Raw genomic sequence first — 21015 nt, forward strand, 5'->3', positions numbered from 1 at the left:
CGGGTTTAGGTCGAAGTCAGCAAAAGTTGGACCAGTTCTAAGGATAATTGTGTTATCATAGACGAGGTTGAAAACATGAAATGAACAATCTACCCTCCATCTCCATTGGTCTGTTGCTCTCTACTGACTTTTAAACTATCCTAGCGTTGCATAAAGGGGTAGTAACGGAGCGATGCAATATCCAGTGGCCTTTGTTCAATCGGAGTGGTGGATGGCTTTTACAAGCTGACTAAACTACCGTATCGCTTGTGACAGAGGGTCAGGATCAAGAAAAAAAGCAGAAGACGATCTGCAAGGTGTGGACATAGATGCTAGCTGATGCTGCTAGTCAATGAGCTCAGGTTGGTGTTTGGGCCTGAATGAACAGATTTAACTTCTGCTGCCGGAAAGTAATAGAAATATCCAAACAAACTAAACCAAAGACGAACATGTGACTCGTATCACAACAATCTCTATAATTTTTTTTCTTCTCATCCATTGTGCAGAAAATAATTAACATTGACTGAAGACAAGCTTAGTCAAACATAATACGCAAATGCTGCAACATTAGGACAAAACAAACATAATTTTTATCCTTTCATACTTCAGTTGAGAGCCGAGTGACTCTGTTGGAGAAGTGTAGCAGAGAGCAGCAGCCGTTCACTGTTCACCAGCTAAAGGAGCAAAAAGTTTACGATTTTATGAAAAAAGAAAAGAAGTAAGTCTGGGAATAAAATAAAAGTTTGTAATTTAATGAGAAAAAAATGACAGCTCATATTCCATTTGCTATGTTAGCCCCCGTTAACGGTTACGCCAAAAAATTTAATGGAGCAATTGCCGTTTTAGTAGATGTGAAAATTTAAGGAAAGTAAATGCATTTTTAGGCTATTAACCCCTAAAAAATTGCAGTATTTTCCTCATTTTTGAAATGAATTTTTTTGCCCATTTGAAAGGAATTTCTTTTCAAAATGTTATTTTGTATTTTCGGTCAAAAGAAAAATATTTTTCTATTGACCATTGAAATTTGTGCTACCAAACAAGGGAAAATGGGGACTTCACTGTGGCTGGACGTTACTATAACGGCAGCCCCGAACAGTTTGCTTGGATTCTAGGGAAACCTTACAGTATGGGCTATGTTTTAGAAACAAGCGGGACATCGAAAGGTGAGAAATCAATTCGAAAATGCAGGTCGAAATTGGATATTCATTATGATTTTCAAAAACTTAAAGTCGATCGATCATTGAAAACAAGTTCTATAAGATCCCAACATTTTCTTTTAATCAGATGAGGCTGAGCCATATAAAAATTTCGACCAGAAATCATCTCTATCATGAGCTGCCATTAATGGTCTCCAATCGAGCTTTCTCTCTCTGAAAATAGAAACGAAAAGCTTAATCATGAACGCACAGGGATGAATTTTTACCTGAGTCCTCCAACAAACCATAATCTGCCACCTGCACTAGTATACGTCACTGAGGCCACCGATGTAGTCATCGTCATTTAGGACCCTGAGTCGGTCGGAGAACTCGGCAGCCCGGGCCCGGAGGACCATATTCTCCACCTCCATAGCGTCGTAGAGGTGTACGATAACCCCGAGGAACTCTGCGAGCCTGCCGTTCTCAACCCTGAGTTCACTGGCCATTGCCATGAGGTCATCGAGGTACTTCTGCTTCCTCATCCTTGACTGGCGGGCGGACTTGCGGTTTGAGATCATGTGCTCCCACTTCATCTCGTTCCCGATGAGCTGCTGCTCCAAGTATTCCAAGCAATGTTAGCGCGTCGTCAATTTTTTCATTAATTTAATTGGAATTGTTGACATATACTATCAATTGCGACATCTGTTGTCACTAGCGATCCCAATAGGGGATGGAAGTTGCTGTCGAGGTCCCATCGGTCGAAATCGAAAAACTCCAAAATTTTGGGTTTCTTCAATTCTGATCGGTGGCCTTGATGATAGCTACCACTCCCCTAGTTAGGATCATCGGCAACCAATTGGGTTGCTGATGACAATAGAGGTCATAATTGATAGTATAAGTCAACAATTCTTGTTTAATGGATAAAGTGATATTGTGCTAACATTGATACTAAATTGATAGTTTGTGTATTTCTAATTCAATAAAAAAATATATGCCACAATTGATGAAACCTGAAAAATTGGGATTTTTATAGGTAATTGACTCCAAATGTGTGTGTGTTGTGTGTATATATATTGACTCAAATTTTTGGGGCGGTGGTTGCTTTATCAGCATTACCCAATCAGAGCCGTCTTCTGTGGTGGGCCAGCCTTCATCTTTGTCTACCAGCGACGCGACACTGAAACGATATCGAGAACCGGAGCAAAATAAACATAAAGTTGATAGTTAGGATGATGGCATCGGAGATGGGAGGACTAAGAGGGGGACATATGTCAATTACTTATATCCTCCAGATCCCCCATCCAAAGATAAAAAGCCTTTTTAAAAAAAAAAAAAAAAATTACGTCAAGTAGAGCAACGCCTCCTTACCTGTCAATCTCTGGGGCAGAGCATGAGACCGTTAGCAAGGAAGGGAGCCCCTCAATTTCCGATGGGATATTTCGTAGACGATAGCAATACTGGATGTCCAACTTTTCCAACTTCTTCAGCTTCCTAATGGATCTGGGAATCGATTGGATAACACTACCTCTCATATTGATCACTTTCAGTTCCTGCAGATACTCAACTGTAGATGGAAGTCGAGTGATTCCTGACATCGAAATATCCAGCACGGCCAGCGATTTCAGATACCTGATCGAATCTGGGAGCTCCGTTATTCCTCTACAGAAGTGTAAGGACAGATACTCGAGTTTCACCAGTCCTCCAATGGACTTAGGTAATTCGGCCATCTTTGACCATGACAGGTCCAACTTAGCCAGTGATTTTAGATATCCAAGTGAGTTTGGAGGTGTACCCCTTCCCAAACTCACAGACAGGTGCTTAAGCCTGGAGAGTCTTCCGATGGAGTCCGGAAGTTTGAGAATATCTTGGAAGTTGCCTTTTGCTACCATGACTATCTCCTCGACTCCATCCAAAGAACATATTTCTTCAGGAATGTCTCTGAGATAAGGACAGCCACTGGCGTTCAAGTACTTTAGGCATTTCAATGTTCCCACGGAATGGTCTATTTCCACCAGATTCATGCAATCTCGAAGTATTAGTCTCTCCAATTTCGTGCACACCGATAGGTCAGGCGTCTTGGTCAAGCGGTGGCAACTTCTGAGATCTAGAACTTTCAACTCCTTGCACATCTGTAAAGCAACCGATTTCCATACTAAGTTAGGTAAGTGAAGATTAATCGGAAGAGAGTTCCAAGACAGAGTGCAGAAGTACTAAATGCACGAGCTAGTTTTACCCCGATTTGGCACCATCCTTTCCATGTTTCACTTATGAGACTTCCGGAGAGTTCAAGCACAACCAGATTCTTCAGATACAGATTAGTTCCCTGAAATATGTGAGGAAAACCATGCCAAGAAAGCCATATCAACTTGGGTAGGACATGCTCTAGATCTCCCGAAAAATTTGATCCATAGAGACTGAGAAATCTTAGATTCTTGAAACTCTTCAATTCCTGTTTCGTAAGGGCACAATCTTCAGAGTGTTCATTGTAGGGAAGGCTAAGCATCTCGACGTATTTTTTGCCCTGTAAAAAGGAAGAGACGAGGGGTGAGAGAACAACCGTGGATAAAGAAACGTCTCTTCACAAAAAGTATGTTTACCTCTTCTTCCTTCAGCACCTTCAAAGCATCCTCTTGCATCCATATTCTACTGCAAGGCCTTCCTGGGTTCTTTGACCTCTCATCATGAACGATTTTTCTTCCAAGGTCCCGCAGCTGATCATGCATCGAGAACTTCTCATCTGCAAGTTTTATTAGGGACGCATCGACAAGCTCTTTCACTGCCAAATATGGTTCAAAGCCACAGGATTGCCACATGTAAATTGCTTTTGTTTTCTCCTCGTTAATGAAGAAACACGCGATATCAAGGAATATCTTCTTCGCTTCCCAGTCTAAGGCATCATAACTTATCTTAAGCCTGTCTTGGACCTTCTTGGCCGGTATTTTCTGTAAGGTACCAATTAAATGATTCCAATGGACACGATCACGATGCTCGTAACTTGTCCGAAGTTGTGAACCTACTATTTCAAGAGCCAAGGGAAGCCCTCCCGTAATTCTGACGACTTCCTCTGAAAGGTCACAGAAGTCTTCAGGTGGATTCTCCTTCCCAAAGGCATGCCTGCTGAAAAGGAGGAGAGATTCTTCAAATTTCATCGGCTCTGCTTCCAATATCTCAACTCTTCCTCCCTCAAACACAGGAGCCTTTTTATTCCGGGAGGTGATGATTATCCTGCTTCCCTCTCCAAACCAACCAACCTCTCCTGCTAGTTTCCCGATTTGCTCCAGGTCGTATACATCATCAAGAACAACTAGTACTTTCCTGCTCTGCAACTTTTTGCTGATCATCCAGATCCCATCGTTTTCGTCAGTGATGTCTGCTGATTTAACACCAAGATCTTGCAAGAGTTGTCTCTGCAAGTGTTCAATACCTTTGCGCTTGGTTGTTTCTCGCACGTCTAGAAGGAAGCAGCAGCCGTCGAAGTGATCACAGAGTCGGTTGAAAACAGCCTTGGCAAGTGTTGTCTTACCGATACCCCCCATTCCATGGATCCAGACCAACCGAACATCATGAGAGGACTTTAGATCCAACAAGCTTATAAGAGCATCTTGCTCATCAATCCTCTCAACTAGGCTCCCAGTCACATATTTTTTTTTCACTTTCAACTCCACCGAAACCTTCCTGACGAATTCCTTAGCAAATTCTGCATGACTACCATTGATATACATGAATAAGAATTGTGTTTAGTACATATAATAGTAGAAAGTCTAAAAGGCCTGAAAACGATAAGCAGTTTGAAGAATGAAAAAGTTCAATAAGCCATTCACCCTTTATCCTTCAGTTCCCACCCCTTTATTTTTCCAGCTTCTCGAAGAGCCTTCTCCCACTGCTGCACTGTGTTGGGACTGAACTTCTCCCTGTGTATTGATAGAGCTTCAGTGTACAACTCCGTCTTAAGCTTGACATCATTGACGCTCACATCATAGAAAATGGGAAGGATCCTTTTACTGCCGCTCGATTTCTCCTTGGACTCCACCATTTTTGCGAGCTCAATGAGGCACCACTTACTGCTAGCATAGGTCCTGGAGAAGATAGGCACGAAGATCCTGGAGTCCTCGATGGCTCTCAGGATCTCATCGCCTATATACTCGCCTTTACGGATCTCCTCATTGTCTCTGAAAACACGAATCCCGGCATCTACAAGAGCATGGTAAAGGACATCCGTTAAACCCTGACGGGTGTCGGGTCCTCTGAAGTTCAGGAAGACCTGGTAAGATGTTGCCGGTGATGCTCTCTTCCTCTTCGGAGCCATCGTCTGATCTCTCTGTCTTTCCGTGGTCAAAGAAAGCACCCTGAACAACCCTAATTTCTTCTCAATAAATATAATATAATATAAAACAAACAGATCCAAAAGAATCATCTTGCACGGCAATGTTCTGTGGTTGGTTCTGGCAAATAATTAATTAGTCATGTCACACTGTGTAAAAGAAAATTTGTCCGTACTTTTGTGTCGTCTTTTCATTATTATTATTGATATAAAGACAAACGAAACAAAAGAGGCAAAAAAAAAATCTCACAAGGAACAATTAAATTAAAAAATTATTAACTTTAGACGATAAGCATGTGTCAATGGAATAGAATGTTTTTGTGGTTTTATCTTAATCATTAATCATTTTATTGTATTTTATTGTTAAAATATATGAATCTTCCCATTTCTCTACAAACCTCGTTTGAAAGGAGCAGATTCATGTTACTGACTAAAGTTTGTGCCTTGGTCCCACGAAAAGTGTGAAATCTAGTCCCCGAGAAACTTATCCGTAGGATGACCTTTCTCTTTCATATTAGGGCATCTAATTTCCGCCGAAAGCGGTTCATCCTTCGTATGTTTGGTGCGAATTGACTCTTGCCCTTTGGTAGTGTAGAGTTATGGTTTTGGAATCAACAATTTACATAAGAGAACCGTAGAAAAGAAAGGTGTTGATTCCCCTTGAATGAAGAAAGAAAAAAGCTTTCTAATGTGTCAGGGCTTGTCCTTACTTTTTATAGATTGGCTGCTCGTGTCGAGAAAGTAATATTTTTTTTATGTATTTAGTGACATAATTTTACGTGATATTTTCATTACACATAAAATATTCTCCTTGGTACTCAGCCCACCGCACCTCTAACTTTCTATATGTAGATTGTCTCTGTTTTATCCTCGTTCTTATTTCCAATTGTGCACAAAATCAGCAGCAGTGCTCTCTGAGGACGTACAGTAAACCGTCATGCCAGGTGCAAAGGAGAAAAAATCTGTTATCGTCGAGAATTATCTTTTCAAAAGAATTGTGTTAGTACTATTGCAGTTCAAATTGACGTAACAGGAAACTATATCTTAACTGAATAGTTTTAAGGGAGGGATGGGAATCAGGTCCGCTTTGACACGAACTGCAGGACATAATACAGAAAGAGTTCATAGCATAAAGAACAAGACTATGGCACTGCGCCGAAGAGAAAAGAATTTAACAAGTATGATAAGCCTCACTTTCAAATGTTCACCAGTTTCCTATTTCTCTTGTTCTGTCCCAAAGATTATCAGTAGAATCTTCTTTCTTTTCCGTTTTCAGGATTAAACTGCACTTTTTTGCTGAGCCCATCAGAACAGTGATGTGTATGAGAAAGAAACTCCCCGCCCTAACCCTGCATGAGCTTTTGTTCCTCACTGCGGGGACTGCTATACAACGTACTTGAGCATGTGGATCTAAAAACACCTTGCTTCACCATCTCGTGGCTGGCTGGCTCATACTTGATGACCGAAGAGATCTTTGCAGCTTACAATCGTCTCAAAGTGCAGGTGAAAATTCATCTTTCTCATCTGAAGAAGGGCCTGAACACTGCATATCTTCAATGCAAGAGCTCCTGTAATTAACGACTGATGATAATCTCTGAGCGGGGCCGAGTAGAAGGATTATTACGCATAATAATGGAGAAATCCACAGATAAGCATATGGAGGAGATCAGCTGACTTATAAGTTGACCATGAGCAAGCAGTAGGTTAACCCGACCACAGTCTTTACAATCAGCTCGTCTTAACACAAAAGCGACTTGCGTGCATGGGATTTGCTCACAAGGGCTGAACCGTGGTCCTGTTAACCTATATAAATATTGTATGCATTGTATAAAATACTGTGTTGGTGAATTAATTGATAGACTAGGTTATGCTATTACTATCTATATAAATATTTGGGTTGTTAAAAGTATATTTATCACTTAATATTATTCATTTTGCTTTGGAATATAGTGCTCACTGAGATACAGCTCACACCCTGCATACATTTTTCCAGATAAGCTTCCGATTGCGCGGAGAAACCTCTTTTTGATATCGGGGATCAGCTTGGAGGACTAGGTAGGAACCTTAGTTATTTAATAGATATCCTTTCTGTATAGGATGGACTTTAGAATGTTATGACCTGAAGATTTTGTTTAGTTGTATCACTGATGTGAGAGCGAAAAAGAAATCTCCGGAAAAGTGTATATACCTATTAGAGTTGATGGATTAGTTATATACTTTGGAAATTTATGAGAAGTAAGTTTTTATGTGATAATGGATTCGGTGAAATTTAGGAAAAGCTCTATCGAAATTTCGGGTCGTGACAATTTTGGTATCAGAGCATAGGTTAGGAGATCCTGTAGACTTAAGTTGAAGCTTGATCCCCGAGTAATTTTTGGATAATTGTGGTGATTTTGCTAGCATTTCTTGAATTCTATGCTGGTTGATTAAGTTGTTTATGCTTTGAATCTGTTAGTAAATAAGCACGGGCTTACGTCTGCTTGTTGAAATTTACATTTGTATTGCACAATGGGAAAATTGATACTAAGCAGCTAAGGATTGAAATTATCATTAAATAATTAAGTTTTTCATATCAAGTTTTACAGAGGTGCTTGTAATTTTTGAGCATATATATTTTGATTTAGTTTGTCCGAATATCATTTGGAACTCTGATTGAATTCAATATATGCTGTCATGTTTGTAATATGCTTTTTCCTTGGCAGTTAATTGTAATTTTCTTGTTTAGTTGTTATGTCAGTTATTCGATTAGTTTTGGTCTTAATTGCTCGATTTAATGATGAGTAAATTTTAATATTCTACTGACATATTAGCAAGATTTTTCCAAAGGTCGATGTTTACAAATTTCTTTGTGCTAAAGAATAAGCCAGGGGCTTAAGTATACTTTTTAAAATCTATACATAATTATTAGAATACTATTAAGATTTAAGTAAAGGGAGGCACCTCAGGTTCCCCATAGTTTGAGTTCTCGCGGAATTAGCGTTATGATCGGTTATTCTTCGAGCTTCAAACGAGTATTGAATTCAGTTAAGTATTAGGGTCAAGATTTCCTTCATTGGGACATTTCCTGGAGTATCAATTATTCAATATCATCTGTCATCCTGCGTTCTCTGGTTCTAGTAAATGGTGATTCCAGAATATTTTCTCCTTATATCTGCATTCAATTAGGGTTATGTTGCTGTGGGAATGATCTGACAGGATTGAGAAGATTGTTGCTCTGCTTACTGAACGGGATCTTACTTGGTTTCATCATTGATCCTGTGATTCTATTATTGCTTGGATTAATATTATCAGTCTGACATCATCGTAAGAGTTCGATATGGGTTTCTGGTATCCTATATTTCCGCTATCGGCAATCCACTTTGGCATGGATAATTCTATTGGAAAAGCTATCAAGTTGAGACTGGCCAATTCTACCGTCAGCAGAGACATATATAAATCTCTTGATTTTCCAAGGTAGATTCAGGGTTTATTTCAGTTTATATATACCCCAGCGACATGGAAGGACTTTTATTGATTAGGTTTGGACAGAATTTTCGGTGTTCGAACTCAGAAATCCTAGATTTGCTTTGGAACGGAGATTTGGATATTCTACCAGACTTGGGCTCAGATCATCTAAATTATTATAGTGGCTTAACGGAAGCTCGGTGACATATAAAGGTGTGTGGAAGAGTCAGTTCAGAGGAGATATGGGGACCTGAGGATGTTATAACCCTTAATCCTTTAACTTTTGGTATCGCATAAATAAATTTCGGGGACAAAATTTTTATTAGTGGAGGTGATTGTGAGACCCATCAGACTTTATTTTCAAACATATGCATAGATATATATATATATATATATATATATATTATACATGGAAGGTACTTTTATGTGGTGGTACCGTGAGATTTCATTTTCAAACATATGTATGTATGTGTGTGTATATATATATATATATCATTCATGTAATGTACTTTTGTGGTTATTAAAAAAAAAACAAAAAGAAGAAGGTGTGGTGCCATGGACCCCACGTGGGCCAACCTTTCTTCTCTTCTTTCCCAGCGCACTCCATTTCCACCGCCATTACTTTTTCAATTTCAATTGCTTTTCCTTCTTTCTTCTTTCTTCTTTCCTGCGTTTCTCTGCTTTCTTTTCCTGGGTTGGGCTCGAAGTAGGAAACAGGGGAAAACAGAGGGTGAGAGAGAGAGAGAGAGAGAACAAGAGAATAAACGAAGGAGGAGAAGGCCGAGCTTCGGGATCGGTTGGTAAGTTGGTATTCTATAATCTTAGCATAAGTATTTACCGAATTAAGTGGAGTCTAAGTCTCTTACTTTCTTATTCGATTGAATTCAGTTTCGCTTTGAGTTGAAGGAGTTAGAGTGGATGAATTTACTTAAGTTTATAGGGATTAATGGAGAATCTAATTCGTGTATTGATTTTATGTTTAATTATCTTATCTTGATATGTTGATTGGATGAAAGATGGATGTATCTATATGTTTGGCTTAGTTTAATTTGGCTTGAGGAAGAAGTTAGACTAAATGAGATTATTATGCTTTATAGGGGCAAATGGAAGATTAAGTTTATATGTTAAATTTTAATTGAAAGCCGTAATTGACGTAATTGGTTGGGTAAAAGATAGATATATCTATGGATTTAGCTCTAGTTAATTTGTCTTGAGTTGAAGGAATTAGATTAGATGAGAGTATTGATGCTTTCGACATAGATTATTGAGTTTAGAGTTTTGAGACACCATTTTATTCAATTGTGTCTTTTCCTCGGTGAATTGAAGAGTGTGGTACAATTGAATTGCTAAATTGAGGAAATTAAAAGTGGAATTCAAAACAAAAGTATATGTAATTTCATTAGAAAAACTTGGGAGAATTGAATAGTTAGCTATTAGAGTGAACTGGCGAGTTATTTCTTGTTGAGGCCAAAAGGGTGTTGTTCGGTACCTTATTATTATGAACGAATTATTGGTAAAGGAATATGATTATTTACACTATTCTTGTGCTTATAACCTTATTAGTATTCACGTATGAGAATTTATAGGAACTTGTCTCATTAGTGATAATAAAAAGAAAGATGTCAAGTAGGAGACCTATAATTAATTCTTTTCATTGATCTAAGTGCCGTTATCTGAGCTAGTTTGATTTTGATATTTATTTTTAAGTATGATGAGATTATTTTCTTTGGATATTTAAGATATGTGGGCTGATTTAGTGAATTGAATTGCTACCTTCATATATACACACGTTATGACGAATTATAATCTTCATAAATTGCCTAGAGTAAGAATCTAATAATAAGAATTTTGTTGTTGTCTTATATTGAGTGTTGGATTACTAGTGCTATTGTTGTGTTTATATCTTAGTTTCGTTGATCCTCCAAGGCCATTGCAAGGCGATTTAGTATGAGAATTAGTGGAGAATATGATTGTTAGGCATAACTTGTTTTTCAAGCTATACTCATGATTGATAGGAGTTGAGGACATTGATTGTGCACCCTCAAGGTTAGGTTTGGAGAAATATTTTTGGTTATTCGGTGAGTACTTCATTCCATTGTGAAATGATATATATAATTATAGTATGTTATATGAATACTCTATTTCCTTGTGACATTATGTGTTATAATTATATAAATTATTTAAGACGAATATAGTGGTAGTTAGATTAAAGAATCGGTCTTGCAATGTTGTGGGAAAGGATATGAGAAATATGGCCTTTTATGTTTCACCTTGATTTGGGATATGCAGTGTGATTGAGTATGTGGCTTGCGTAAGAAAAATATGATGATAATGTGATTCAATTGGAAAATGATTGTGGTTGTGTTTGTGTATACGGAACTGTGATAATTTGGGAATAACGATTTGATGTGGGCTTATGATGTGTGATGGCATGACTGCAGTTGACTGTGCTTGTGATTGTTGTTTGACTATAGCCATGGGACCGCTGGACCCGGCGGATTACAAAATGGGCCAGATCGGCCGCTGGACCCGGCGGAATACAAATAGGGGCCTGATCGGCCGCTGGACCCGACGGAATATAAACAGGGGCCTGATCGGCCGCTGGACCCGGCGGAATAGAAAAAGGGACTTGATCGGCCGCTAAGACCCGGCGGAATACAAATTGAGGTCAACTTTTACCGCCAGAGGTTAATAGGCGGCCCCCGCTTATGAGATATGAATATGGGGAGTTAAGGATGATATGAGTAAGATATGCGGGGTCACGGTACCGTCACAACTCTGTTGCGAGGGAATGCAACCCTATGGCTATATTGATTTAGTTGTGTTGTATATTGCTTGTTTGGGTTCGATTGCTGTAAATGTGATGATTATTGCGATTGTCTGAATTATTCTGTGGAAGTCTTGTGGTTTGGTTTGCTAATTGATTTAATTGGGTTATGAATGCAAGGTGATGTTGAGTCAAGGGTTAATTCTGATAATAGTTTTATATGTTATAGAGGCAATTGATTGTTTGGAATAAGATTAGTAATCAGTTGTATGCATTGTATAAAATACTGTGTTGGTGAATTAATTGATAAACTAGGTTATGCTATTACTATCTATATAAATATTTGGGTTGTTAAAAGTATATTTATCACTTAATATTATTCATTTTGCTTTGGAATATAGTGCTCACTGAGATGCAGCTCACACTTTGCATACATTTTTCCAGATAAGCTTCCGATTGCGCGGAGAAACCTCTTTTTGATATCGGGGATCAGCTTGGAGGACTAGGTAGGAATCTTAGTTATTTAATAGATATCCTTTCTGTATAGGATGGACTTTAGAATGTTATGACCTGAAGATTTTGTTTAGTTGTATCACTGATGTGAGAGCGAAAAAGAAATCTCCGGAAAAGTGTATATACCTATTAGAGTTGATGGATTAGTTATATACTTTGGAAATTTATGAGAAGTAAGTTTTTATGTGATAATGGATTCGGTGAAATTTAGGAAAAGCTCTATCGAAATTTCGGGTCGTGACATATATCAAGAGGGTTAAACATGTGATTGGCTATAATAGAATTTACAATTTTGTGAAAGAGTCGTGGGTAAACACAGAGCTTTGCTTTCACATCTGCAAAAATCTTCCGAACTATAGCCTCTGGAAATGAGCTTTGCCTTTGATAAATCCTTGTGTTCTTCTCACGCCATATGCAGTATATGTAGTGAGTCAATAGAAGCTTTAAACAAATTACATCGAGTTTCTTGCCCCGAAGAGAAGAAATTCAACAAAATTCCGTATTCCAACTCACCAAATTACGGCGCAGGCCAACTCGAGCCAACAAACTTCTCCAAATTTCCTGGGTGACTGGACATTCAAAAAAGAGATGTTCGCGAGTTTCCCACTCTGAGTTGCAGAATTGGCATTCAACTGACGCAATCTGAATCCCCCATGTTGATAGTCGGTTCTTTGTAGCTAATCTATTATGAACACGGAGCCAACTGATGAAAGAAGATCGCGGGAGCTGTCCATCGAACCAAATCGCATTACTCCATTCCAATGTCGGGCTTCTGACTCGTAAACACTCCAGGCATTAGCAGTGGAGAACTGCCCATATTTGTGAGGGGTCCATAAGACTGTATCATGATTGGAAAGATCAAGAGCTGCAGCTAGGTCCCGGATCAAAGCGGCTTGTGGGTCCGAGCTCCGCTGCCAGTGCCATTGTCCTTACGAAAGAACTGCGCTAACTTTTGCATGTTCACTGAGGGTAGGGAAACATTGTAGTCCTCGACAACAAAATTTAATCAATGGGCCAACTGGTAACCAGGCATCATACCAAAAAGATATAGTAATACCTGAACCAACTCTGTAGCTAGTATAAGGGGAAATAAGTGCTCTCAGCTGCATTAGCTTCCTCCAGTTCCAGGAGCAGTCTCCAGGAATCCGTAAAGACCAAATACTGCGACCCTTTGTATAATAATCCAGGAGCAGAAGGATTATTATGCATAATAATGGAGAAATCCGCAGATAAGCATATGGAGGAGATCGAGCTGATCCAACAGTGAACCCGAGAATCAAGAGATGTCGAGGAGCCCATTTGCTCCATGACTTCTTGTAAATTAAGCCAGGTGCCTTAGTCACTATACCGGCTGCTGTTCTCGACAGTGTAAGTGGTGATCATATCAGGTCTCCAGAGGTGCCATAAAGCCGGAATTGGGCCCATAATTTGGAAGGTCAATTTGCTGCATGAGGCTTGTAACAGATTATGCTTAAATGAATTTATGGAGTAACTTTTAATTGATTCCGCTCGTCTGCAAATTACTCTTATTAGCCTCGTCATTTCATTGTTAATTAACAGGGTTGTATCAGATCTCAGCATGAAGCCATCAGTAACAGGATTCGAGCCCATCTTGACACCACAGAGAATAACTGAACAGGGTCAGCGGCCAAGATTTAGGCTGAGAAATTCTTTTGGCATAAATTACTCGAATCAATGGAAAACGTCTCCCATCAACTAGAAAAGCAAAGCTTTAATTTTCAGAAAATGACTCGCCCAACGTGATGTTTGCCGATATCCTTCTCGTGTAATCAATATTAACTCATCTAACAAATTAAAAAAGGGATGGACAATGCCACAAAAACCAGTATATATATCTAGCATTCCAGATATATGATTTTGTAAGTAAAACCTTCCACCAAATTGGGACGACAGAACCCTCGCTTCATCCCCTTCTTTTTCACCTAGGTAGCGGTCATGTTACCATTAGCAAAATCCATAAAATTAAATCCGATGTCAGCAAACAGAACGGCCTATCTATCTCAAAGAACATCTCTATTAAAGTTCCAGGCAAATTGCAAGTAAACAACATTACTTCTCTGCGATTCAAGCAATCTTCTACTCCCGCTTCTTTTTCCTCGTGCCCTTCTCTTTGTCGGAGGAACCTCTATAAATCTCCATCAAGTCGGGGGATTTCGTTCAAGTTCTTAACGATATCCCTCCTCAAGAAACACTTCTCAGGCAGAGTATATATCCAGCCATTCGACTTTTCCACCTGAAGCAAACCTTTTGATAATAGGATCTCAAGAACCCTTTGCCTCTGGCGAAGCCTAGCCAACCCATGACAAAGAAACTTCGGATACTTAATAATCATCTCCACGTCAATCTTCGTGGTGTTCAAGTAGAAGTCCATCACTTCCCAAATCTTCGCCTAGGATAAACCGAGGCAAGTCTGGCTCTTCCTAAACGTTGAATGGAAGACCTCGACTTTACGTTTCCAGTTTGCTTCATTCATGCGGAGCATAACCCGTAGCGCGTGGATGAACCACCCTCTTGGGGGTCTAGACAGCTGCCCTGGGCTAATTCGCTACGAACTTCGAGACACCATCAGGGGTCACCCCCTCGGGCAAGAGGAACTCGATATTCTGCTTGAAGGTCGACTGGTGCTGCGAAGTTAGAAGCCAATCCCGTCTGTAATCGCGGTGTGGAGCTCCTCAAAGGTCAGGACGTACGTCCGGAAGAAATGGAAGATAGGCTCGAGGTAGCTCTTCACCGTCCGCTTCAGGACGTTGGGGTTCCTCAAGACGAGCTCGTGGAAGAGCGGACCACGGAAACCATTCCCAATGAAGAAGTCGATCTTGGGCTTCAGGATGGTCTGTGGCCGGCAGAGGAGGAACTCGCAGTGGCGGGACATCAAAGAGGCCAGGTGGGTGTCATCGAGGCCGTAAGATTTGAGGAAGCTGAGGACTGCGTCGGGGTTCTTGGTGGCGTTTTCTCGGATTTGGACCTTCTCTGTGGCGGGCATAGCCGATTCTAACGGGACGCCGCATTTGTTCACGAGGTAGTGGACTGTGAATAGGAGTGACGGCGAGCCCTTTGAGGTGCTGCTGAAGAGGCGTCATGGGATGAACATAAGTTTGCTGAAACTGAAAGATCGAAACTTGGCCATTGGAAGAAGATGAAGAAGAAGAAAGGGAGAGTAAATTGAGGCGTCGCCGCCGCACTGTTCTGCACTCTCCAATGGCCGCACCACGCCAGCGGGGGATAAGGGCAACGGAAGAGGAAACCGAAATTTGTGTTTTGAACCTTAAATTTTCTCATTTGCATCAGTTTGGCCCCTACTTAAAGTTTGTGTGCATATTGCAGTAGGATAAGAACTTTTGGACCATTTGTTTTCCCCTACTAGAGTTTACGTTTTGTGACAAATTGCACCCCGAAGATTTCTTCTGAATCTGATTTTCAGAGTATCGCCAATATCGCAGTTTTCCGAGAACCTACAGAACGCCGTCATGTTGTCATGCCATCACATGCAGAGCTAAAGCTGCTTTTGATGTGCGACAGGGATGATATTCGTTATTGCCCATATCAAACTCTTGTCGAAGATGATATCATATACTTTCTTCGGACATTTTTCACTTTCAGTTAGTGTTTTACTCTCTTATTAGTCTGATTATGGAACCTTATGAGCAGATAGTTGAAGGCGGAAAGGGAATCGGGGTTGCTTCGATGCAGATCAGGTATAACACACAGAGAGAGTGAAAGTACAGAGAACAGCTAGAGATGATGACAAATCACAAAGAAGATATAGAACAAGAACAGATTAGCAAGTACACTTAACAAACACGTTTGTTAAGTTTCACCTTCCATTGTCAGCAGTTCCATAGCTCCCTTGTGCTGTTACTACAATCACACTTTTATCTTCTTACTTTTGAGAACCAGCACTTGTTTGCTGAGTTCGAGTTTCGCCACCCAAACACTGATGGGGACCCGGCCCGCCAGCAATGCTCTGTCTGGTCCTTCTCCTGACGTAACAAAATGTTAAAGCATCATCCCGCAAGAGATTAAACATTCATATAGTTAGATTAAGACCTCAACATCCTAGACTAAGGTGGTGTGTGGCTGGCAGAGGAGGAACTCGCAGTGGCGGGAGATCAAAGAGGCCAGGTGGGTGCCATCGAAGCAGTAAGATTTGAGAAAGCTGAGGACTGCGCCGGGGTTCTTGGTGGCATTTTCTCAGATTTGGACCTTCTCTGCGGCGGATTTCTCACTTTCAGTTATTATGAAACCTCACAAGCAGATAGCTGAAGGGTGGGATGGGAATCGGGGTTGCTTCGATGCAGATCAGGTATAACACAGAGAGAGAGTGAAAGTACAGAGAAACAACTAGAGACGATGACAAATCACAAACACGTTTGTTAAGTTTCACCTACGATTGTCAGCAGTTCCAAATAACAGCAATTAAATTAAATAAACTACCAAAAAATGATAGTTAATATCATTTATTTAACTTATCAAATATATATATATATATATCTTTCATTTCATGATTGAGCACAAACTCAAAAATATGGGAGTAGAGTAGTACCATTAGTTAGTCCTTTGACATTTTGAAGAGATGTGCAGCCTGAAACGATGGACAATTAAATTAAGAAAACAAAAAATACAAACGAAAAAACAGCTAAATCCAGGAGAAAAGGTTGCTTACTCCAATGGCCTGAGCATGAGCCCTAATCTTACTCAAAGTCTGTTCTTCTCTTCCTCTTCCTTCAAGTCGAGAGTGTATCTGAATCGACGAGAGGCATTTAAAGTTAATGCAGCTCCCTACAAGGAACAAATTCAGTGAGCTTAGACCTCTGCAAGATTCTTAATCATTTTTACCAACAGAGGCAAGGAAATGGTGAATAACAAAGTCAAGAAGTTTTAGTTCACAATCTAAGCCTGTTGACAATTTGGCAAGAATAGAAACACATTTGCCTGTTATTATGCTATATAGAGTCGAGAAACAGTGATCACCTATACAATTGCAAAGATGCTATTTCACATTTGTACCTAAATAAATGCTTGGAAGTTTAACATATTTAGGCCAGCACTTTATGCCATTTGTTCTTTTGATTATTCAATGCCTCATCCTTTCAGAAAGGGAACCTGAGGAGGGAGATAGAAGAGAGGAGAAACTTACCCTCCATCTCCGCAACCTTAACCGCTGTTTCCAATAACTTTCACAACTCTTCTCCCAGGCTGAGGATGGGACTTTTAGCGGGGAAGTGAGCCCCTTAATTGCTGATGGTATAACTTGCAAATACTTGCAATCGAAGACATCCAACCTTTCCAGCTTCTCCAAATTCCCCAGGAAATCAGGCAACCTCCTAATATCGCAACCTCTCATATCAATCACTTTCAGTTTCTGCAAATTCCCAACCACATCGGGCAGTTGCACGATTCCTGACATTGAAATATTCAACTCAACCAGCGATTTCAGACCGCCAATCGAATTTGGGAGTTTCGTTATTTCTTTGCAGAAGAATAAGGACAGAAATTCAAGTTTCACAAGTCCTCCAATGGACTCAGGTAGTTCAGCCATCTCCGACCGTGACAGGACCAGCATAGTCAATGATTTTAGATCTCCAAGTGAGCTTGGAGGTCTACTCCTTCCCAAACTCACAGACAGGCGCTGAAGTCTCTCGAGTCTCCCGATGGAGTTCGGAAGCTTGTAACTGCAGTTGAAGCTCTGTTCCATTATCATGACAATATCGACGAGGCCATCCAAACAGCATACTTCTCTCGGAATTTCTCTGAGATGAATACAGCCACTGGCGTTCAGATACTTTAGGCATTTCAACTTTCCTACGGAATGGTCTATTTCAACTAGGTTAATGCAACCTTTGAGTATTAGTCTCTCCAACTTTGTGCACATCGATAGGTCGGGCGTTTTGGTCAAGTGGTAGCACCTCTTGAGGTATAGAACTTTCAACTCCTTGCACATCTGCCAAACAACAGAATTCCATAAAACTGAAAATTAATGGGAAGAGAGTTGCAAGACAAAAAAAGTACTAAAAGGGCGAGCTAGTTATACCCCGATATGGCGCCATCCAGCCCAAGTTTCGCTTACGGAACTTTCTGAGAGGTCAAGCACGACTAGATTCTTCAAATGCAGATTAGTTCCCTGAAATTCACCAGGACAAAAATGCCAAGAAAGCCATATCAACTTGGGGAGGACATGCTCTAGATCTCCCGAAAATTTCGATCTTATGAGACTGAGAAATCTCAGATTATTGAAATTCTTCAATTCGTGCTTTGTAAGGACGCAATCTTCCGAGGTCCAAGAAAAAAGACTAAGCATCTCAACATTTTCTCTGCCCTGTAAACGGGAAGAAACAAGGGATGAGAGAACAACCGTGAGTGAGAAAACGTCTCATCACAAACAATTTTTTACCGCTTCATCCTGCAGCACTTTCAGAGCATCCTCATGCATCCATATTCTACTGCAAGGCTTTCCGTGGTGCTTTAACCTTTCATCACGAATGAGTTTTCTTCCAAGGTCCCGCAGCTGATCATGCATCCAGAACTTGTTCTCATTTGTGAGCTTTACTAGGGACGCATCGACAAGCTCTTGCACTGCCAACTCTGGTTCAAAATCACAGGCTTGCCACATGTAAATCGCTTTTGTTTTCTTCTCATTAATGAAAAAACATGCGATATCAAGGAATATCTCCTTCACTTCCAAGCGTAAAGCATCATAACATATCTTAAGCCTGTCTTCGACCTTCTTTTCCGGTATTTTCTGTAAGGTACCTATTATATGATTCCAATGGCCACGATCACTTGTTCGAAGTTTTGAACCTACTACTTCAAGAGCCAAGGGAAGCCCTCCCGTAATACTGACAGCTTCCTCTGAAAGGCCGTGGAAATCTTCTGCTGGATTCTCCTTCCCAAAGGCATGCCTGCTGAAAAGGAGGAGAGATTCTTCAAATTTCATCGGCTCTGCTTCGAATATCTCAACTCTTCCTCCTTCAAACACAGGAACATTTTTATTCCGGGAGGTGATGATTATCCTGCTTCCCTCTCTAAACCAACCAGCCTCTCCTGCTAATTTCCCGATTTGCTCCTGGTCGTATACATCATCGAGAACAACTAGTACTTTCCTGTTCTGCAACTTTTTGCTGATTATCTTGATCCCATCGCTCTCGTCAGTGATACTGATGTCTGCTGCTTTAACACCAAGATCTTGCAAGAGTTGTCTCTGCAAGTGGTCAATACCTTTGCGCTCGGTTGTTTCTCGCACATCTAGAAGGAAGCAGCAGCCGTCGAAGTGATCACAGAGTCGGTTGAAAACAACCTTGGCAAGTGTTGTCTTGCCGATACCCCCCATTCCATGTATCCAGACTAACCGAACATCATGAGAGGACTTTAGATCCAACAAGCTTATAAGAGCATCTTGCTGATCAATCCTCTCAACTAGGCTCTCAGTCACATATTTTTGTTTCGCTTTCAACTCCATCGAAACCTTCCTGGCAAATTCCTTGGCAAATTCTGCATAACTGCCATTGATGCACATGAATAAGAATTGTGTTTAGTACATATAACAATAGAAAGTCTAGAAGGCCAGAAAACGATAAGCAGTTTGAAGAACGAAAAAGTTCAATGAGCCATTTACCCTTTATCCTTCAGTTCCCATCCCTTGATTTTTCCGGCATCTCTAAGAGCCTTCTCCCACTGGTGCACTATGTCCGTACTGAACTTCTTCCTGTGTATCAACAGAGCTCCAGTGTACAACTTTGTCTTGAGCTTGACGTCATCGACGCCCACGTCATAGAAAATGGGCAGGATCTTTTTACTGCTGCTCGATTTCTCCTTGGACTCCACCATCTTCGCGAGCTCAATGAGGCACCACTTACTGCTAGCATAGGTCCTGGAGAAGATGGGCACGAAGATCCCGGACTCCTCGATGGCTCTCAGGATCTCATCGCCGATATACTCGCCTTTACGGATCTCCTCGTTGTCTCTGAAAACATGAATCCCCGCATCTACAAGAGCATGGTAAAGGATATCTGTGAATCCCTGGCGGGTGTCTGGTCCTCTGAAGCTCAGGAAGACTTCGTACTTGCATCCCGGAGGCAGTGACACCCGGTCCGACTCCGACCTACACACACAGTTCATAATCATATCATCAAAATCAAACTCGATCTCCAGATGGAAAGATCATGAAAGGACTCGTATGTTAAGATAGGGTCACAACATTGCTTCCGCTGGCCCGTGAGTGGGGTTCGGTTTCCGGTCCTCATGGAGGTCCGGGGCCGGCCTTTCCTTGAACAACTTGATGACACCGAGGAGGAGAAGGAGATAGAAGAGCCAATCAGCGAGGAAGAACTTCAAGAGAACGATGACCAGTGCTATGCAAGCAAGGAGCTCCAGCTTCCCGCCGCGACCACCAGCATCAGGAGAAGTCATTGCTGGACGAGTCTCCGGAAAGGGGCTAGGGCGGATAAGGATAATAGCGATCTCTTAGTCTTTCCGTGGTCAAAGAAAGCACATTGGACGTGGCCGAGATCTGTGTTTTGATTTGTTGATAATAGCTACTGACGAGAAACTTCTCCTACATATGGAAATGGCTTAAATAACATTAATTCCTAAAGATAACAATTGTTAATCATAACTTCCATCCACCGACCGGATGTGATGAAAAACGAATAATTTAATGAAACATACATTGGCCTATGGCTTGATAGTTTGTTTTTTTATTTCCAGGCTAAACCTCATAAGATAAAAGTGAAATAATGGGTAAAATTGCGAGCACTCGAGGTGCGCCGTTATCCATTTTCAATATATATATATATATTAAGGTATGAGTTTTTGATTCGCATTGTACACAACTGCAA

General features: G+C 40.7%; 2 protein-coding genes across 9 annotated transcripts; both read right to left on the reverse strand.

Annotated features, from left to right (window-relative positions):
* Window positions 1-412: 412 nt before the first annotated feature.
* Window positions 413-5495, reverse strand: LOC116188128 (TMV resistance protein N-like). Of its 2 annotated transcripts, none has more exons than XM_031517292.1 (7): window positions 4937-5495; window positions 3713-4820; window positions 3349-3636; window positions 2484-3244; window positions 2232-2292; window positions 1403-1723; window positions 413-653 (listed from the first exon to the last, which is right to left on the reverse strand). In XM_031517292.1, the coding sequence occupies exons 1-6, from the start codon at window positions 5419-5421 to the stop codon at window positions 1439-1441; spliced, it is 2988 nt and encodes a 995-aa protein (XP_031373152.1). In that variant the 5' UTR covers window positions 5422-5495; the 3' UTR covers window positions 413-653; window positions 1403-1438. The 2 variants fall into 2 exon arrangements, with proteins under 2 accessions (XP_031373152.1, XP_031373151.1); XM_031517291.1 differs by having other exon boundaries at window positions 1403-1726; window positions 4937-5494.
* A 10347-nt stretch (window positions 5496-15842) lies between these two features.
* On the reverse strand, window positions 15843-20699 carry LOC116188127 (TMV resistance protein N-like). 7 transcript variants are annotated; one of them, XR_004152191.1, is made up of 8 exons: window positions 20376-20699; window positions 19794-20279; window positions 18573-19677; window positions 18213-18497; window positions 17319-18122; window positions 16845-16922; window positions 16229-16763; window positions 15843-16161 (listed from the first exon to the last, which is right to left on the reverse strand). XR_004152191.1 is itself a non-coding variant. In XM_031517288.1 (8 exons), exons 1-7 carry the CDS (start codon window positions 20585-20587, stop codon window positions 16731-16733), a joined length of 3003 nt encoding a protein of 1000 aa, XP_031373148.1. In that variant the 5' UTR covers window positions 20588-20699; the 3' UTR covers window positions 15843-16161; window positions 16725-16730. The 7 variants fall into 7 exon arrangements, 4 of the variants coding, with proteins under 4 accessions (XP_031373148.1, XP_031373147.1, XP_031373146.1 ...); XR_004152193.1 differs by having other exon boundaries at window positions 16725-16763; window positions 16845-16960; XR_004152192.1 differs by having other exon boundaries at window positions 15843-16389; window positions 16725-16763; window positions 16845-16960.
* Between the last annotated feature and the right edge of the window lie 316 nt (window positions 20700-21015).

Source organism: Punica granatum, chromosome 8 (genome assembly GCF_007655135.1).
Source record: "Punica granatum isolate Tunisia-2019 chromosome 8, ASM765513v2, whole genome shotgun sequence".
NCBI lineage: Eukaryota > Viridiplantae > Streptophyta > Magnoliopsida > Myrtales > Lythraceae > Punica > Punica granatum.

Coding starts and splice junctions, on each gene's coding strand:
- LOC116188128 (XM_031517291.1), bottom strand. CDS start 5,421: ATGGCTCCGAAGAGGAAGAGAGCATCACCGGCAACATCTTACCAGGTC. Junction 4,821..4,936: donor TGGGAACTGAAGGATAAAGG/GTGAATGGCTTA, acceptor TATCAATGGTAG/TCATGCAGAATTTGCTAAGG. Junction 3,245..3,348: donor AAGGATGGTGCCAAATCGGG/GTAAAACTAGCT, acceptor GTTGCTTTACAG/ATGTGCAAGGAGTTGAAAGT.
- LOC116188127 (XM_031517288.1), bottom strand. CDS start 20,587: ATGACTTCTCCTGATGCTGGTGGTCGCGGCGGGAAGCTGGAGCTCCTT. Junction 19,678..19,793: donor TGGGAACTGAAGGATAAAGG/GTAAATGGCTCA, acceptor CATCAATGGCAG/TTATGCAGAATTTGCCAAGG. Junction 16,923..17,318: donor TAAGGTTGCGGAGATGGAGG/GTAAGTTTCTCC, acceptor TCGTCGATTCAG/ATACACTCTCGACTTGAAGG.